General features: G+C 35.3%; 1 protein-coding gene across 3 annotated transcripts in view; it reads right to left on the bottom strand.

The window, feature by feature from the left end:
* Positions 1-18,896, bottom strand: part of ERCC6L2 (ERCC excision repair 6 like 2) — a 185,525-nt gene extending 166,629 nt beyond the window's left edge. The window contains exons 1-2 of one of the 3 annotated variants that reach the window (XM_032164597.2): positions 18,357-18,896; positions 18,096-18,232 (exon numbers count right to left, since the gene is read on the bottom strand). In XM_032164597.2, the coding sequence (XP_032020488.1) occupies positions 18,096-18,135 (40 nt within the window). In that variant the 5' untranslated portion in view covers positions 18,136-18,232; positions 18,357-18,896. Of the gene's footprint in view, positions 1-18,095 lie in introns of all 3 variants that reach the window. The other 2 variants (XM_032164598.2, XM_032164596.2) reach the window with 2 other exon arrangements.
* Between the last annotated feature and the right edge of the window lie 924 nt (positions 18,897-19,820).

The following is a 19,820-nucleotide window of genomic DNA, read 5'->3' as shown; positions in this document are numbered from 1 at the left end:
ATGGAATATATTGCAGCCATAAAAAAAAAAGAATAAAACCATGTCTTTTGCAGCAACATGGATGGAGCTGGAAGCCATTATCCTAAGTGAAATGACTCAGAAACAGAAAATCAAATACCACATGTTCTCACTTAAAAGTGGGAGCTAACTAATAGGTACATATGGACATGCAGAAGGAAATAATAGACACAGAGGACTCCAGAAGTGAGTAGGATGGGAGAGAGGTGAGGGTTGAAAAATTATCTGTTGGGAACAATGTTCACTCTTTGAGTGACGGGTACACTAGAAGCGCAAATCTCACCATTATGCAATATACCCATGTAACAAACCTGTACTGTACCCTCTGAATCTATAAAAATTTAAAAAATTAAAAAATCTCAAAATGCATAGCCGAGCTTTCAAGAAGTATGTGAAATACTCATAGATCAAAAATAAGGAAGGAACTGGAAACTAGTTTATTAAGATGGCACTTATACCACTCCTTTCCTGGACACATTTGTCTGGCTCAGTTACAAAAAGGTCTGAATTTTAACAGGCTTGTGGGAGCAGAAGACATGGTCTTAAGCTCCCACAAGGTCCCACATTGAAACTGAACCTCTCATTTGAAATCAGAAAGCTTGAAAGGTAACATCCTTAGTGAAATGGTGAGCTAGAAGAAAAAAGTCTGGACAGCAGAAAAGAAGGAGGATGAAGAGGGATTTGTCTGCCTTGGCATGGGATTTTTGAAGGGGTATTGTTAATTCCCTCTGAAATTTTGAAACCACAGCTATGCCCGCAAATTTAGGATTTGAATGTATACAATCTGCATTACCTAAGAAACTCCAAGCCAAGATAGTAGCATAATGTAGTGCCTGGGTAATTGCATCTAGGTTGCTAGAAAGAAGCATGCACATCCTGGCCTGGTCCTTGTTCCTTATATTTATCTCTTTTTCCAAATCATCCATAAAGAAGTTGGAAGCAGCTTAGAAAGTAGGAGAGGAAGGTGAAGCATAAATCATATAAAAGAAGCAATCACCCCCACATTTTCCCCTGCCAACCACTTGCCTGTACCAAGTGTGAGCTCTGAAAGGGGAAGTCTTTAAAGTTAAACAAGTGTCGAAGTCTTAATTTTTTTTATTACATGGACTTTACCAAACTGACTTTTTGTTTGTCTCTTTTTAGTGGCTAGAAGTGACCCCAGGATTTTTTTATTATCAAGAGAGACTAGAAGAATCATGAGACTTCTCCTAGTTGCCTTTCAAGAATATGAAGAAAAAAATGGTTCTCAAAGTGGGTTTGAATGAGTATTGTTCCAATAAATGAACTTATACTCATATTTCATCCCCTGAGTCCTGCTGTTTCAACATCCATTAGAACTGAATAATAATACTACATATCAAAGTTTGTGGGAAATTGCTAAAGTGTAAAAAATGCTTACATTGAAAAAGGAGAAAAGCTGAAAATTAATTGTCTGTGCTTCCAACTTAACTTTAAAAAAGGACAACAAGCTAATCCTAAAGAAACTAGAATAAAAGGAAAAATTAAAAAACAGAAGTTAAAGAGTAATTAAAAAAAAACACAACAGAGATGATCAACAAAGCCAAAAGTTGATTCTTTGAAAAGATTAATGAAGTAGGCAAACCACTGGTGAAATGAATCAAGAAAAATGGAGAAAAGACTCAAATAAACATTAGGAATGGAAAATAGGGCAATGCTAAAGAGAATTCAAAGATCAGAAAAATATGGGAGTATACTAAAAATGATTTCATGCCCAAGTGTTCAAATCTATATTGCCTTTAAAAATGTATCAAAAAGGGGCCGGACAGTGTGGCTCATGCCTGTAATCCCAGCACTTTGGAAGGCTGAGGTGGGCAAATCACAAGGTCAAGAGATCAAGACCATCCTGGCTAACACAGTGAAACCCTGTCTCTACTAAAAATACAAAAAATTAGCTGGGCGTGGTGGCACGTGCTTGTAGTCCCAGCTACTCAGGCTGAGGCAGGAGAATTGCTTGAACCCGTGAGCCAGACGTTGCAGTGAGCCGAGATGACCCCACTGGACTCCAGCCTGGGCGACAGAGCGAGACTCCACCTCAAAAAAAAAAAAAAAAAAAAAATCAAAAAGGAAAAGAAGCACTGAAGAAATCTATAACCGTTGGCGAAGCTTGAATCAGTAGTTGAAGAAAAGACCAGATATAAGTGACTGTACAGGAAAGTTCTGCCAAATGTCAAAGGGAATAGATAAATATCACATAAACTCTTCCAGAGAATACAAGAAAAGGAACACTCCCCAACTTATTTTATAAACTTGGTTAAATCTTGATAGCAAAATTTAATGAGGACATCATGACAAATTAAATTATAAGCAAATTTTACTTACAGTTATATGCAAAAATTCTAAACAAAATACTGGACAACTGAATCTAATTTTGAATAATACTAGCAATAATAATAATAATAATGCATCATGACCAAGTTGGGTTTACCTCAAGAATGCAAATATAGTTTAAAGCTGGAAAATCTAGTAGTGAAATTTACCACACTAAGAAATAAAGAAGAAAAATTATGTCATCTCAACAGATCGAAAAATTTTCTAAAATCCAACCAAATATTAGCAAAAAAGCAATAAAGGAAAATTCCTTAACTTAATAAAGAGTATCTATTCGAAACCTGCAGCAAGCATGATAGTTAATGATGACATGTTAGACACTGTCTTTTTAAAACCATAAACACAATGATATCTGTTATCACTACTTCTACTCATCATTGATCTTAACCATTTCAATAATAAAAGATACTATATATAAATTATAGATATTGAGAGGGAAGACTCAAAACTGCTACTATTCCAAACAATATTATTATTCACATGAAAAGCAAGAGAATATGCAAATAAATCTTTAGAATAAGAATTCAATATGGTTTGAGGATACAAGTGCAATTTATAAAAATCAACTGTATTTCTATACACTAGCTACACAAGTTAGAAAATATAATTTTTAAAATGTATTTTTACAGTAGCAACCAATAATATATAAGAATAGCTAATAATTATCTAAAAATGTGTGCAAGTTGCTTATAGAAGCAATAATAAAACTATATTGTAAACCTACATAAAGGAGAGCTATACCATGTTCATGGTATAAAAAAAAAATAGATGTCAATTTTTCCAAAGTTATTCGTAGTGCAATTCCTTGCCAAATTACTGGCAGGTTTTTTTCCCCTGGACCTTGACAAGAGGATTGTAAAATTTATATGAAAGCATAAAGTGCCAAGAATGATCAAGGCAGTTTTGATAAAACATCAAAAAGGAACAGAGGAATAAATGGTGATGGAACTTTTTTTTCCACAGAGGAGGGAAATAGGGTTGAACTTCTTATCGTATACACAAAGTTAAATTCCAAGTAAATTAAAAACAAAATGTAAAATGCAAAACTTTTAGAAAACTTTAAAATTAGAAAAAAATGTAAAAACCAATCCAACAAGTTATTTTTACACATTCAAATATTCCAGTCATCCCAGCACAGCTGTCAAATATCAAATGAGTGGTAAAGTACTAGAATGATGAAAGAAGTGGTATAATTATACCACTTGTAGGACTACTTACAAAGCAGCTGCCTTCCTAGACATGCTTTTATTCTAACTCTTTAAATGAATAGGATTGTATTATATTGTTTACATGTCAAAATTTGCATGTCAATGATGCATATATGGTTATGTTCGGAGCATTCCTTTTGGCATTCTTTTGTTTTTTAATGTAAGATTTTAATTTAATGACAAATGCAAAAAATATAAACATGAAACATGAGATTTATGTCATATATGATTAACTTCTTATAAAAATAATCAACATAAAACACTAGCATGTCCTTATAAGAACATGCTACTCAGCCTTGTTAGCCTTAAATAAACAAAGGTAGGTTGTTTAAAATGTAAATGTAAATCAATAGATTAATATTGCTTTAATAAATACAACAAATGCAGACTTAATTACAATAAAATTTAAAATGCTAAAACTAATTATTGAAAGTTAAATTATGAATTGAATAAGATTTCACATAAAATATTGACAAATAATGCTTGGACTTAATCCTTATCATCCTTCCCTCATACATATCCAAAAATGTTGTAGCATAGAGAGCTGGCTGATGTAAGTTCCACAGAAAGACTTTTTCCCATCTAGAAAAATACAAAATTGTATTTTTCCAACGAATAAGCTCCAAAAATCAATTACATATTCATAATAGAATCTACCTCCTTCATCCCATAAAGATTCTAAAGTAATATGAATTACATTTGAAGGACATCAAGATAATCCCTCCCAAAATGTAGATTTACAATATTGTATAAATCTTCATGGAAACATTACATATTTGAATCATATGTGAAATCTAGGGTGAAAAATTTTTTCTATTCTTACCATGGACTCCACTAGTGGTCTTCAGATTACATGACCTATAGGCTCCATTTCAAGTCTAAAATTCTGTATGATTTCTGCTGAAGATAACTTTTCTCAGTTATTTTAGAATGCATCACCTCATCTTTAGCAACTTTCCTTGAATTGAATTTTGATTGCTTAAATTCTTTAAGCAAGGCAGACTTTTTCAAAACAGAAGCTATATAGACATGGTTTAAATTTTTTAGGTTCAAATTTTAAACCATGTCTATATACTTTGTAAAGATGATCGCCAAAGTTTTACTTTTCAAAAGTGTTCCCAAAGTAATTGACAGCTTAGGTACCATGAAACAAGGATAAAGAGAATTCTATGGCCATTACAAGATATGCAGACTTGAATAGTTGATTCTGAATGCAAATATAATATTATACTTCATTTATAAGGATCATTTTTATCACGTTGCCCTAAATTGGAATGCAATGGCGTGATCTGGGAATTGACAATGTTTGGTTAAAAAGAAATTAACTTGAGGAATTAGTTAAGACAGGGAAACATAAAAAGCATGTAAAAGGTAAGTGAGTTTATTTTTAAACTGGATACTATTTTTTCTTAATATAAAGCAACTCTTTCAGGGGAACTGCTGTCTCCAATTTATGCACAGATTATTTGACAGACTGGTTGAAATATCCCACACCACTTTTGCACAGTGGAAATGCAAAACCCAAAGAATTCATATTTTCAAGACTGTTAACACCTTCTCAAATTTCTATAGTTCATTCAATTTCTGTAGAAAAACATGAGCTTTATTTTTCTTACTATTAATTATTTATATAGTTCAGTTTCACAAATAGGTTCTCAATATCTAAAAGCCTGCAATAATTTCACTGTCAAAAACATTTTCTTAAAGTTTTTATGCATTTACTAGTGTTGTCACAATAAGACCTCGTATGGCTGTGAATTGTCCTTGGGCTTTTGATATTCACAACCAGGAGAGGATCTCTTTTCTTTTTCTATCAACCTTTTTATACTTTTCTTTCTTTTTTTTTTGAGACGGAGTCTTGCTCTGTGTGGAGTGCAATTGCACGGGTGCGATCTCGCCTCACTTCAAGCTCTGCCTCCCGGGTTCAAGTGATTCTCCTGCCTCAGCCTCCTGAGTAGCTGGGATTACAGGCACCCGCCACCACTCCTGGCTAATTTTTTGTATTTTTAGTAGAGACGGTTTCACCATGTTAGCCAGGATGGTCTCGATCTCCTGACCTTGTGATCCGCCCGCCTCAGCCTCCCAAAGTGCTGGGATTACAGGCATGAGCCACCGCGCCAGCCATATTACTTTTCTTAAAAGAAAGACTATGTCAGTTCCTAAGTCTATGGCACCCTGAAAATTTACATGCCTGTTAAAGGTGGACATTTGTACTGTATTTTTAGATGATAGTTAAGAAAAGCAGATGATGGGGGGAGTTCACACATGGTCAAATATCATTAGAAAATAATAATTCCACTAAGCAAAATAAGCCTAAGACCATAACAAAGATGAATTAAACGAAGGAAGTCCGCATTCTGTCTTCCACTTTTGTTTGTGTTTTAACTTAGCATTCATTGATAAAAGAGGATATTCTTGAAGGAAAAAAGTTAAAATTACCACTTTTTTCTGCTTTTAAGTATTTTAATTATTGTGGTACGTATCACTAGTCTAAAGGAATAAAGTATAAATTTCTTGTCATCTATATTATTCCTTCAAAAACATGGTTTTAACAAGTTGGTCACAGTTTAGTAGGGAAGAAAGGGTTGTAAACCAAGTACAGTGTGATACTATACAGTGACTCATACTGTATAAATACATACTGATGCATTTTTGACCAAGACTAGTATCTTTCAGATTTCAGATGAGTATATAAGCCAATGGTAATTTGCATGGTTCTTTTCCTAACTATGTATTTTTTAATATTTCTTATAACCTGTAGACCACTTACTGAAACTAACTCAGTTTAGTGTCAAATTCTATTAGATGTCTTTTTCTTATTTGTCTGCTGTAAAAAAATCCCTAGTTATTGAGACAAATTACAAAAGAAATAATATATTTTAGAAAATCATAGAAAAGTTGCCAGTCACCTGGGTGATGATTCAGTTATTCATTCATTCAACAAATATCTGTTTAGTACATCTGCCATATACTAAGAACACTGCTAGGCACTGAAGATACAGCTATGAGACAGAAAAACATAGTTCCTACCCTCATAAAACCCAAAGTCATCAACGTCTCCTAAAATTTTGGCTAAAACATGGAGAGTACACAAATTCTTACATAGTTAAATAGTACAGCTGTTATTGGACTCATTTTCATACTTAGACACATTATATAGTAAAATTTAAGAATATCAAAGGCAAATTTCTAAAAGTTTTCAGAAAGAAACATCCCTTACAAATGAACAGGTAACATATTCATATTAGACACTTCAAAAACTTCTGCAAAAATGACAACTGAGTTGGCCAGTGGCTCACGCCTGTAATCCCAGCACTTTGGGAGGATGAGGCGGGTGGATCACGAAGTCAGGAGTTCGAGACCAGCCTGGCCAACATGGTGAAAACCCACCTCTACTAAATATACAAAAATCAGCTGGGCATGGTGGCATGTGCCTGTAATCCCAGCACTTTGAGAGGCTGAGGTGGGCAGATCACAAAGTCAGGAGTTCGAGACCAGCCTGGCCAACATGGTGAAAGCCCACCTCTACTAAATATACAAAAATTAGCCAGGTGTGGTGGTGCATGCCTGTAATCCCAGCTACTCGGGAGGCTGAGGCAGGAGAATCGCTTGACCCCGGGAGGCAGAAGTTGCAGTGAGCCAAGTTTGCACCACTGCACTCCAGCCTGGGTGACAGAGTGGGACTCCATCTCAAAAAACAAAACAAAACAAAACAAAAAACTGAGTTATGGGTTGTTTTTTGTTTTTTGTTTTTTTGAGACAGTCTCGCTCTGTCACCAGGCTGGAGTGCAGTGGTGCAATCGGCTCACTGTAACCTCCGCCTACTGGGGTCAAGCGATTCTCCTGCCTCAGCCTCCCAAGTAGCTGGGACTACAGGTGTGCACCACCATGCCCAGCTAATTTTTGTATTTTTAGTAGAGACGGGGTTTCACCATGTTGGCCAGGATAGTCTCAATCTCTTGACCTCATGATCCACCTGCCTTGGCCTCCCAAAGTGCTGGGATTACAGGCGTTAGCTACCATGCCCGGCCTGAGTTATACTTTTTTAGTATTGGAGAAAAAAATCTTTGAAGCTAGAATCTTGCACTCATCCAGATTGGCATTTAAATATGAAAAGTGCAATAGAAATAATCTCAGCCATATAAAACCTCAGAAAGGTTGCCACACAAAGACCCTATTGAAAATATTGGCCACAATAATATTAGGAGACTTTAATACCACACTCTCAATGGCCAATATTACAAGTAGACAGAAAATAAATAAATAACACAAACAACACTGTAGACAAATTGGATTAACAGACATATAGAGAATACTATGCCCAAGAACAGCAGAATATATATTTTTCTCAACTGCACAGGGAGCATTCTCCAGGGTAGACCATATGTTAGGTCACAAAACAAGCCTGAATAAATTTTAAAAGATTGAAATCATACTGTGTATTTTTCCTAATCAAAATGGAATGAAACTGGAAATCAACAGCAGAAGAAAAAAACAAAAATTCACAAATTGTGGAAAGTAAACAACACACTCTTAAACATCTAAAAGGTCAAAGAAGAAATCGCAAGGGAAATTAGAAAATATCTTGAGACGAATGAAAATAAAAACAACATACTAAAACTTAACAGGATGCAGTGAATGTAGTGAGAAGAAGGAAAATTATAGCTGTAAATGCTTACATTAAAAAAGAAGAAAGTTCTCAAATCAGTGCTCTAACTTTCTACCTTATGGAACTAGAAAAACAAGTACAAACTAAACCCAAGCCTAGCAAAGGGAAAAAAATAATGAAGATTAGAATAGACATGGAGAATAGAAAAATAATAGAGAAAATCAGCAAAACTGAGAGTTGGTTCTTTTAAAAGCTCAACAAAATTGACACACTTTTAGCTAGATTGACTAAAAAAAAGAGAGATGACTCAAGTGATTGAAATAAAAATAAAAAATTGCTGATTTTATAGAAATAAAAAATTATGACAGTATCATGAACAATTGTACATCAACAAATTAGATAACCTAGATGAAACTGACAAATTCCTAGAAACACACAATCTACCAAAACTAAATTATAAACAAATATAAAATCTGAGTAGATCTTTTTAATGAGTAAGGCAATTGAATTAATAATAAAAAAACTTCTAACAAAGAAAAGCCTCGGAGCAGGTGTCTTCACTGGTGAATTCTACCAAACATTCAAAGAAAGATTAATGCCAGTCCTTCTCAAACTCTTCCAAAAAAATAAAGAAGAGTGAGCAGTTCTTATCTAAGTCTGTAAGTTCAGCATTAATTGATATCAAAGCCAGAGAAATATGCTACCAGAAAAGAAAACGAATATCCCCTAAGATTATTGAGGCAAAATACTCAACAAAATACTAGCAAGCCAAATTCAAGAGTATATTAAACGGATTACACACCATGACCAGGTGGGATTTATTACTGGAATACAAGGATGGCTCAATACACAAAAATCAATGTAGTGCACCACATTAACAAGTAAAGGAAATAAAAACACATAATCATCTCAATTGATACAGAGAAAGCATTTGACATAGTTCAATACCCTTTCATGATTAGAAAAAAAAAATCAACAAACTAGGACTGGAAGGAAATTACTACAACATAATAAAAGCCATATAGAACAACCCGCAGCTCAAACATCGTACTCAATGGTGAAAGACTGAAAGCTTTTCCTTGAAGATCAGGAATAAGGCAAAGATGCTGTTTTGCCACTTCTATTCAACATAGTACTAGAATTCATAGTCAGTGCAGTTAAGTAAGAAAGAAAAAATAAAGGCATCGCAATTGGAAAAGGTGTAACATTGTCTCTGTTCACAGATGACATCATTTTATATGTAGAAAACCCTAAAGACTTTACACAAACAAATCCGTTAGAGCTAATAAACTGATTTGAGAAAGTTGCAAAATAACAAAATTGACATGCAAAAATCATTGCTTTTCTAAACATTAGCAATGAATAATCCAACAAGAAAATTAAGAAAATATTTCAACTTACAATAGCATCTCTTCCAGCCAACAACAACAACAAAAACCACTTAGGAATTAATACAACTAAGGAGTTGAAAGACTTGTACACTAAAAACTACAAAATATTGCTGAAAGATACTAAAGAAGACACAAATAAATGGGGGAAAAAACCAGTGTTCATGAATTGGAAGACTCAACATTGTTAAGATGTCACTGCTACCCAAAGCATTCTACAGATTCAATGCAATCCCTATTGATGTTCCAATGCTTTTTTGTAGAAATAAAAAATCCATTCTGAAATTCATACAGAATCTCAAGAGACTTCATATAGCCAACTCAATCTTGTAAAATAACAAAGTTGAAGGTCATACACTTTCTTATTTCAAAGCTACAGTAATCAAAATAGTGTGATACTGAAAGACAGAAAGACAGACATAGAGCAGTGTTGTTGCTATTGTAATAGCAACATTATCACAATAGCCAAAAGTGGAAGCAACTCAAGTGTCCACTGATAGATGAATGCAGACAAAATATGGTATATACATACAATGAAATATTATTCAGCCTTTAAAAAGAATGAAATTCTGGTACATACTACAACACAGATGAAACTTTAAGACATTACGTTAAGTGAAATAAGCCCCAGTCAAAAAGGACAACTTAGGGATAACTTACTAGAAGAATAAATTAGAATATAAATCTTAAAGAAGCAGAAATCACTTTTGTTTATTTGGAAGAACACAAGATGAACTAGGAAGAGGAAGAAGAAGCCACATAGTAAAAGGAAATATAAAATGAAAAAATAAATCCTGATATAACAGTAATTCTAGTAAATGGCACTCATATTGGATTACAAAACAAAGCTCTAAGTATAAGAATAAGACATTCTTACACTTTAAAACAAACAGACATAGAAAGGTAGAAATTAAAAGCACTAAAAACATATGCAAAAGAAATATAAACAATAAAAAAGGCAAGAGTACCAATCTTGTTCTTAAATCTATCAAAAGACTTCAAGCCAAAAATATCTTCTAAAGGCAAAGAGTAGTATTACACATAGATATTATAACAGGTCAAGAAGGTAAAACAAATCAAGAAGTTCAGCAAAGTTGCTGGATACAAGATCAGTTTTAAAAAGTCAATAACATTTCTTTGCAGCAGCAATGACCATATAGAAAACATAATTAGGAAATAAGCTGCTATACACAGCAGTAAAAACAACTATAACATGTCAGTAAACTTTTGAAAGAATGTGAAAGACCTCCATGGTTAAAGTTTTAAAAACCTATTACAAGACGTGAAGTTCTAAATAAATGGAGAAATAGTTTATCTTTACAGATGAGATAATTTAACATTCTAAAAGTATCCACACCCCCCACTGACAAATGATTCAAAAATCTATAGCATGCCAATTGAAACTGTAGCTAGATGTTTTTAAGGACTTTACTTATTTTAAAACGTATATAGAAGAATGAAGATCCACAAATAGTTAAATCAATTTTGAAAAATAAGACTAAAGGGCAGGAATTTGTTCTGCCAAAACTTAAGATTAAAACAAAGCTATAGTAATTTTTAAAAAAAACACAAACAATAATATGGTACTGGTGTAAAAAACGTAAATGAAGAAATGGAACAGAACGGAGATCTCAGATGGAAGTCTTAGATACGATAAATATGACACCACAAATCCTTGGGGAAAGAAAAACCTGTTTATGGTAATGGGAAAATAAGTTTACCATATTGAGAAAATACAGATTTATATCTCATACCATATACATATATATACATATGCATATAGAGGGGTGTGTGTGTATATATGTGTGTGAAAATATATATGTATATATGTGTATATGTACTAAACATCTAAATATGAATAGCAAAACTATAAAGCTACAGAAGAAACTATAGGTTAACTTTATAACACTGGTATGGGAAAGAACTCTTAAGCAAGATACCAAAAGCAGAAACAAAACGTAAGGAATTGTTAATTTGACTTCATCAGAATTGTTCAATGAAGGACCCCACAGCCAAACTGAAACCAATGTGCTAACTAGTATTTAAACTGATAAGAACAGATACTACACTTGATCTTAGCCAAAAGGTCTAACTTGTATTTAGGATGTACAAGAAAACATATGCAAATCATTCAATAATAAAGAGTCAGGAAAACTAATTGAAAAATAGACAAAGAATATATACAGGCAATTTGCAGAAGCGGAAACCTAAATGGCTAACGGATATATGAAGAATGCTCAAATGTATTAAAAATCAGTTAAGAGTGATTTAAACAAATTCAAAAACTACAACTAGATATCCATGAGATAAACAAGCATTAGAAAATCAGATAAGGCCAAGCATTTGCAAGGATGTGGGAAAATAATAACCTAAGTGAACTACTAGTGAGAGTAGACTGGTACAGCTAGTCAAATTCAGTACTTAGTCAATTTCAACATGCATACACCTTATTACCCAGCCAGCCCTTACCTGGGTATATATATTGTAAAGAAGTTTTCACACATAGAAGTCATGTATTATCTATTTGTGGCTTCCAGTGATTAGGGGAAATCTTGGTGTTCATTCCTGGAGGAAGGGGTGAGTAAAATGTGCAGACTGCATAATATTGAGTATTCTTTGGCAGCTTGAAGTAACAAACCAAGTGTCAACAGAGCAATTATGAATAGATCTTAAAAACACAGCGCTTTGGGAGGCCAAGGCAGGTGGATCACCTGAGGTCAGGAGTTTGAGACCAGCCTGGCCAACATGGTGAAACCCCATCTGTACTAAAAACACGAAAATTAGCCAGGCATGGTGGTGGGTGCCTATAATCCCAGCTACTAGGAGGCTTAGGCAGGAGAATTGCTTGAACCCGCCAAGCAGAGGTTGCAGTGAGCCGAGATCATGCCATTGCACTCCAGCCTGGGCGACAAGAGCAAAACCCTGTCTCAATAAAACAAAACAAAAAAACAAAACAAAACCACAGCCCTGAGTAAAAAAATAAGAAGTAGAACAAAATCTAATAAGATACAGTAGACTATATTATTATATTTTGCAAGAGTATGTATACACGTGTTAGACTTCAAACTCATTAGAGCAGTTGTCTATGGAAAGAGAGGGGAATGGGAGAGGGAACGGTAACAGAGAATGAGATGAAAAAGGAATAAATATCTAAATTAAGTGTTTTGCTTCAACTCTAATGATCGAGTGATATTAACTGAGGAATATGATTAGTTCAACTCTGGCACTGAGGTCAATTGAAAATATTGATAAGATATAATATCTGTATTTGATAAATGGGCAGTGTAAATGAGGAAGATGACACAAGATTTACTTTATAGTAAAAACATACTGAGTAATATAAGTCAAGTAAATTTAGGTGTGATCAGAGATTAGTGTAATCAGAAACAAGGCATTCTGGAAAAGATAAGCTTTTAGCTGGCATTGAAGAATAGTTATATTTAGATGTGTCCGTTAGATAAAATATTATTCTACACAAGGTAAACTTTGAGAAAAGTCAGAAAATGGAAAAAGTTCATGTCAAGTGTGAAAAACCAGTGATTAAGTTTTGCTGGAGTATTTGCTGCCTGAAGGGGATTTGTGAGAGAAAGGGTTCCTGGAAAATTTTAAAGGTGAGGCTAGAGAGTCCAATTACTCCAAGGCAGTAGAGATCCACTGAAGACTTTATAGCAGGAGAGTGACATCCCAAGGACACAGGAGTCATTGCTGATGCTCCCAAAGTGCCTGCTGATCTGAGCTGCCAGGGCCATTTGATTAGTATCAATGACTTCAGGGACTCATCTAGAGTTCTCACATTTCCTTGTACTTCCATTTGACTGAAGAATAAAGGACTTAGAAAATTGGAGCCCTAAGAAACAGTGAAAATAAGTCTGGGAAAATCCCTGGAGCCTAAAATTAAGCTCTGCCTGTTCTTGGTTTCTTGTTGCTCTCTGGCAACTTCATTAAATTTCTGTTCCTCTTTCCACTCCAACATATTGCAGCCCTTTGATGCCCTTAGATTTGCAAGTTCAACACCTTTTTTGGACTGTAGGTATGAAGACCCAGTTTTGAGCTAGGCTGACATTGGACAAGCTGGAAGGCCAGCAGTTCCTGCATCAGGTCATTGCAGGGAAGTAGGTATTAAAGAGCTGAGCCAGAGCCCTGGGTGCCAGGACTGGGAAGAAGGCTGGTCTGGCAATCTCAGAATGGCATGGTATTGACAGGTGACAGCAAACACTCATGATCATGGAGGTCTAACTTGAAGTTGCCAGATTGTCATGACCTACAGACTTAGTCTCATTGTTCTTTAAACTTAGTTTGAAAATTTAGAAAGCAACAGAATGAAAAAAGTTCCACTTGGTTATCTTGCCTTCTCTTGTCATTCAGGTGAGAATGTGAATGCAACTGGACTATCTTTTTCTCCTTGCCCAGTTCCTACACGTAAAGATTCCTTTACCAGGAACAGCCCTTAAGTCTTTGATGTCAGTTGTTTAATTCTCTGGAAACTGACCTCTGTTTCCCCATATCCTTCTTGCCTAACTTGTAGATTTTCTGGAGTTTGTCTCCCTGCAGCTGAAATTCTGGCAGCCAATAGGGGACTCAGCCTCACCCCAGTCTCTAGAATCAAATCAGATATTAATAGGAGGGATTAAGTTGCTGTGACTCAACACTTCGGTACTCTAGCAGCAAAGATGCTTGATGTTGTCCAGCCCTGATCTTGGGCCCCAGTTTTCACAACAGGCTTCTATCTTGCTCCTAATCTGCGCTTTACACAGCTGCAAAAGCCCCTGCCTTGGCAACATTCCTGGTAACAAGATCCCTCTGGGGAATGGCTCAGCCTTGGTCCTCCACTCCTCCTCCCCCCATCACTTCTGCTGCCTCTCATACACTGAAGCCTTGCCCCTGAACACTGTCTTCATGATATTTACACGTTGTGCTCGGTATGGTGCTTGGGTCACAGACGATTAGTAAGGACCTGAACTATGTTCATCATTCCTAGGGGGAAGGGGAAGGGCCGGGGTCCACTAAAAGGGTGTCATTCATTGCTGATGTCCTGGAAACTGCAAACTGCCAATTTGAGTTTAGGAAACACCTATTATTCTACCTTGATTGTATCTAAAAATAGGGTGAGAAGGAAAGTGGTTTAGTGAACTCCACCCTCAGGAATAAATGCAGAGGGCAACACCCCAGTGAAGTGCAGTGGTCTGCAAGGTATATGTCAGACATCTGCCATTCCATGTCCTAGGAATGTACCTCTAACCTGCCCTTGGAATAGGAAAATAGTCCTTGTATTCAAGCCAAATTGATATTGGGAGATCCACATATGATCTTATCAGGGACACTACAGTCTGTACTCTCCTTCTTTGCTGCCTTTCAGGGAACATATACCAGACCTAGAACACTGATGACTATTCAGGAAAGGTATGGAAGAGTGGGCACAAGGTGGTACCCTGACTATTTTCTGGGGTCACCACCAGCTGGGACCCAGTTCTGATGACTGTTGTAGTCCTCTTGTAATAATTGCTTTCATGTTTGCTAAAATAAATAAATATCAACGTGTTTAACCAGTGATGATAACCACTTTGCTTTTTGGCAAATCCTAAAGAGATAAAACTAATTCATATAATTTAGCGGGGAGAGAAAAAGGCACACACAAAAGTCTCATCCTCCTAGATCCATTTACCATCTTGAAAGGGACAAGTAACAGATAACTTGATAATTATGGAAGGATTCTATAATCCTTCTCTTTACTCACTTCTACCAGATTGGCTACTTCATTATCCTATTTATTTTCAGAGATCAGGAATAAGATCCTTAAATTTTTTAGGTTTCTGTGCTTATCTACAGATGTAGAAGAAAATACAAAATGAGGGAGATTATGCAGTGGTATGAAACAAAATCTGAAGGGATAGAAAGGATGGCTGAGTTGCTGGAGAGGAAAGAAAGCTGAGTTCCTGGGGCCTGCTTTGAAGATGAAAGGAAGGCACCAGGAGATAAACTGGGCCAGAGATAGGTCTTGTGAGGCTTTGCAGTTAAAAAACCTGCAGATGGTTTTTGGATGGGATCAAATATCAGAAAGGCAGATAAGCCACAAACTCAAATTAGGTTCCAGTTAAGTTATTGCTCTCAGATACAATGCTCAATACAATCCTTGGCATTTTGTTTCACATGCAAGCTTTTTCCTATCGTTCTTTCAATAAACATTTACTAAATGTCTGTTCTGCAGCAGGCACAGCTGTAGGTAAATTAGCCAGAAATCAAGTGATTGAAAACCAGTCCTCTATAAGTCAACTTAGCAAAGCATCAATTTGCCTAAAAACAATTTGCTAAATTTACCCAATTTATCACAAGTATATTTTTAAGGACTATTCTTCTTGAATATTCTTCTTAAATGTAGTATTCATGGGAATATTGTTAGGACTATTCAAGTTGTAGCAAGTGAGGACGTAGGTGGTCTAGTGTTTTTCAGACATTTTTCCTAGTCTGTTTTTTTTTGCTAAGTATTGGTTAAGTGTTTGTCTCTAGGTTTGTTGTATTTGCTGTTCCTTCAGTCTGGACTGCCCTTCCCCAGATATTTTCATGTTCGCTTTCCAAATTGCCTGTCATTTTGTCAGACGTATCACTGGATCCAGCTAAAAGGTGAATTTTGAAAACACTAAAATGTTTCCCTAGAGCAAATATTGTACAGAAATAGTCAAATCAGTCACAAATAAAAATTCAGTTTTCATTTTATCTTAAGAAGAATTTAAAGGACCAACTTATCAATGGTAATCAATTTGTAATTAGTTTAATTTACAATCACTCTGAAACCCTCAAACATCATTTTTTCAGATATTTATAGCTTGGATTAATTAAAAATTTCACACTTGCCTAGAGATTGTTCTACTTCATGTTACTCACTGCATATTTTAGAATTAGCATACAGATTTCTCTCACACTTAGTTGATACACTAAAGAATTTAGTTATTTTTATAAATTGCATGAATTTATAGGTTTTTCTAAAATATGTTATTACCCTAGAAGTAGATAACCAGATGTTTAAAGTTTCAGACTTTTAACTACCTATCAGTAGAAAAGAATATATTTAATTAAAAATCTCCAAAGAGATAATCCTAAGGAAAAAAAACAGCATATTGGCAGGAAAAGAGTAATTTTGAGTGTAGTACACCACATTCTAAATGAAAAATTTTGGATGACTTACAAGAATCCAGAGAGATTTAATCTGAATGGTGTGATTCAGCTGGTAAATATGTGCTATGCATTTACTAAGAAGTCATAAAGTACAGGAGAGAGGTCTCACTTAGAGGCACTTATATTTTATAAAATCAGAAAGACTTTAGTTTACTGAATAAGGTCAAGTCTTATTTACATGCAATGATAGAAAAGCCAACATAAGTGGCTATAACTAGGATCAAATATTTAAAGATGCAACCAAAGGACTTCAACTTATAGTTTACGACAAATACACAGGAGATGAACCAGCTATAGGACAATATGAAGAAATAAACGTATTTGAGACATTGTACAAAACAACGGTCCTGGATGCTTTAAAAATTCAATGCCAAAGAAAAGAAGATGTGTTGGGGCATGAGGGTGCTACTGAGAACACTGTTGCGTTAAAAGAGATTAAAAGAAATACAGAAACAAAATGCGATATATAAACCTGGATTTAAAACAAAACCCAGCCATTCAACACATTGCTTAAATATATATCTGAGGAACAAATGAGAAAATTTGTACATGATCTGGGTATAAGATAATATTATAATAATTGCTAATTTTCTTGGATGTGTTAATAGTATTGTGATCATGTAGTGGAATGCCCTATTTTTAGGAGATGACCCTGAAATATTTAGGGGAGAATATCATGAAGTCTGTTGCTTATTTTGATATAGGTTCAGCAAACAACATACACACACAAGTGCACACACCCACTTATCTGGCAAAATGTTAACAATTGTTGAATCTAAATGGTAGGTGTCTAAGTGATATGAGTGTTCATTGTATTTTTCTTCTGAATTTTCTATATGTTAGAAAATGTTCATAATAAAACATTGGAAAAAATAAAAATTATGAAAGTTTTTGTAGTAAAAGACAGGTCCTTTTAGAATTTTGAAAAAAGGATCTTAAGGAATTATCTTTATTAAAGAAACAGAGCTAAACTTAAGAATAAGATAGCACTCTTTATAAAGAATGCCATTAGCCTATTCCTAAATAAAATGCCAGGCAAATAATGATAATTATTCTTAAGACATAGGCGATTGGTCTTACAATACCAATTATCTGTGTTTCTAACTATCCTGCATCCTCTCAGGGTAAATAAGGATGTTACTAGCTTACAGCACTGTACCACTGTAAGCTCGTAGAGGTCAGTATATTATAAATTATTTTCAATGTTATAGGCATCCAACCTTTACATAAATGTCAGAAAGGAGGCAGATGAAATTCTGACTGAATATAAAATCTAACAATCTTTGTAAGCAGAATGGTTGAATAAATATTTTTCCATTTAGCTAACATAGCACATGAATTAGTTGAATTTACCTGAGTAAGTGTGGAGCTCACTGAGATTGTGTCTTGGCATCGCTGGAATATTGCAGTAAGTGCAAAATGCTTCCCAAAGGATGCTGCTTTTTCACAGCCCAGGCTGGAGAAACCAACTTGGTAGCGAATTGGTCTACCTGTTAAACAAGAAAATGAAACATGGAGCAGAAGAAATGTCTGTCAATGTTATAGACTAGAGCTCCTATAACAGCCAACCCTTTCTCAAGGTCCTAGATGATCCCAGTGGGCTTCAAAACCCACCATGGGTGACGTGCAGAGTGCCTCAGGGCAGTTAGGATGAGAAGACCTGGCATGCATGGCAGTCTAACAGGAAGGAGTTTAGCTTTCTATTTACCTGCAACTGAATATAGATTTCCACCTTGCATGCAAAAGCCCACTTTTCAGTCAGCTGCATTCAGAGATCTGATGCTGGATAACAGCTTCTTAGAAGGAATGTTCGTATTTTTTTGAAAATCTGAAACACAAGAAAAGTATTATTCTTGGGCACCAAATAAAGACCTGGTAAAAATCCTTATTGCCACAGAAAGTCATCATCTTCTGACATTGTGAGAGGTAGAACTTGGAGGCAGCAAACACTCTGCAATAATACATCAACATTCAGATCTCTTTGAAAGAAAGTTTCCCATTATAGACTTGGCTAATTGTTATACTCTAGGTGAAGACCACCTGGAGGGAAATGTCTACATGGCAACTCATTTCTTCTACTAGAAGATGTCAAAAGTAGAAGCTGATTAGTCATAGCGAGATTGCTGTCACCAGTGAACGTGTCAACTGAGTCATACAAGGAACACCTAAAATGGACTTCTCAGAAGTTGAAAATGTTGCTTCTCTTGATTAGTAGTGCAGGAAGGGGAGAAATAGGTATTCCTTGATTAATGGGCAAACACACTCTTTCCCAGAGACTCAGACAGTTGGAGAAATCCATGAATGAATAAGTCAGAGAGGAAAAAAAATAGTGCCGATATAAACAAGGACCGTTTATTTTCTCCTTGTTTCCATGAAGAATGCCTTTTTGTTTGCAGATCCTCACTACTGCAGCAACCCAGAGAATAGAGGAAATTATGCCAATAACTAAAGCAAACCTTGAAGATTTCTTTAAAGTACCTAATTATGGTTTTAAAAAATTCTCCATCTCGATTTGCTGGAAGTTGAGACCCAGGTCTTCTGCAAGCCTGTGAAGTGAAAGAAATTTCTAACAACCTTCCCTGGACCAAATCATCCTCTCCAATCTCTGTCCCTTCCTGTCTTTTCATTTCTGGTCATGCCTCCTTGGTGTACATTCAGGCTCATGATTCTCTGATTCTCTGCTAGAACATACCTCTTCTCTCAAGGGCTTGCTAAATGGCTTGATACTCTGGCCAGTAAACAATTTGAAACCCTCCATTTGTATTTCATGGCAAAGTTGCTTATGGACAATTGGGATTTCAGTTTAAAAAAATAAAGCATGTTTTTCAAGTGAATTCTATTTTGTGACGTGGCTGTTGATTTCGTTTTAAAATTAGAGATGAGGACTAGGCTGAAAGACAAGCTGAGGGAAAGACTATGCTGTGCAGCAAAGTGCACAAAACTTAAGTGTATACGGCTTGGTGAATTTTTGGATATGAATCCACCTGTGTAACCACCATCCGGAGCAAAATATTGAACATTTTAAGCATCCCAGAAGATTCTATCATGCTTCCTCCTAACCCTAACCTCCTTCCACAT

This window comes from Hylobates moloch, unplaced genomic scaffold, assembly GCF_009828535.3.
Source record: "Hylobates moloch isolate HMO894 unplaced genomic scaffold, HMol_V3 SCAFFOLD_10, whole genome shotgun sequence".
NCBI classification, from domain to species: domain Eukaryota; kingdom Metazoa; phylum Chordata; class Mammalia; order Primates; family Hylobatidae; genus Hylobates; species Hylobates moloch.
The sequence above is the reverse complement of the archived record's forward strand: the minus strand, read 5'-3'. Positions and strand labels throughout refer to the sequence as shown.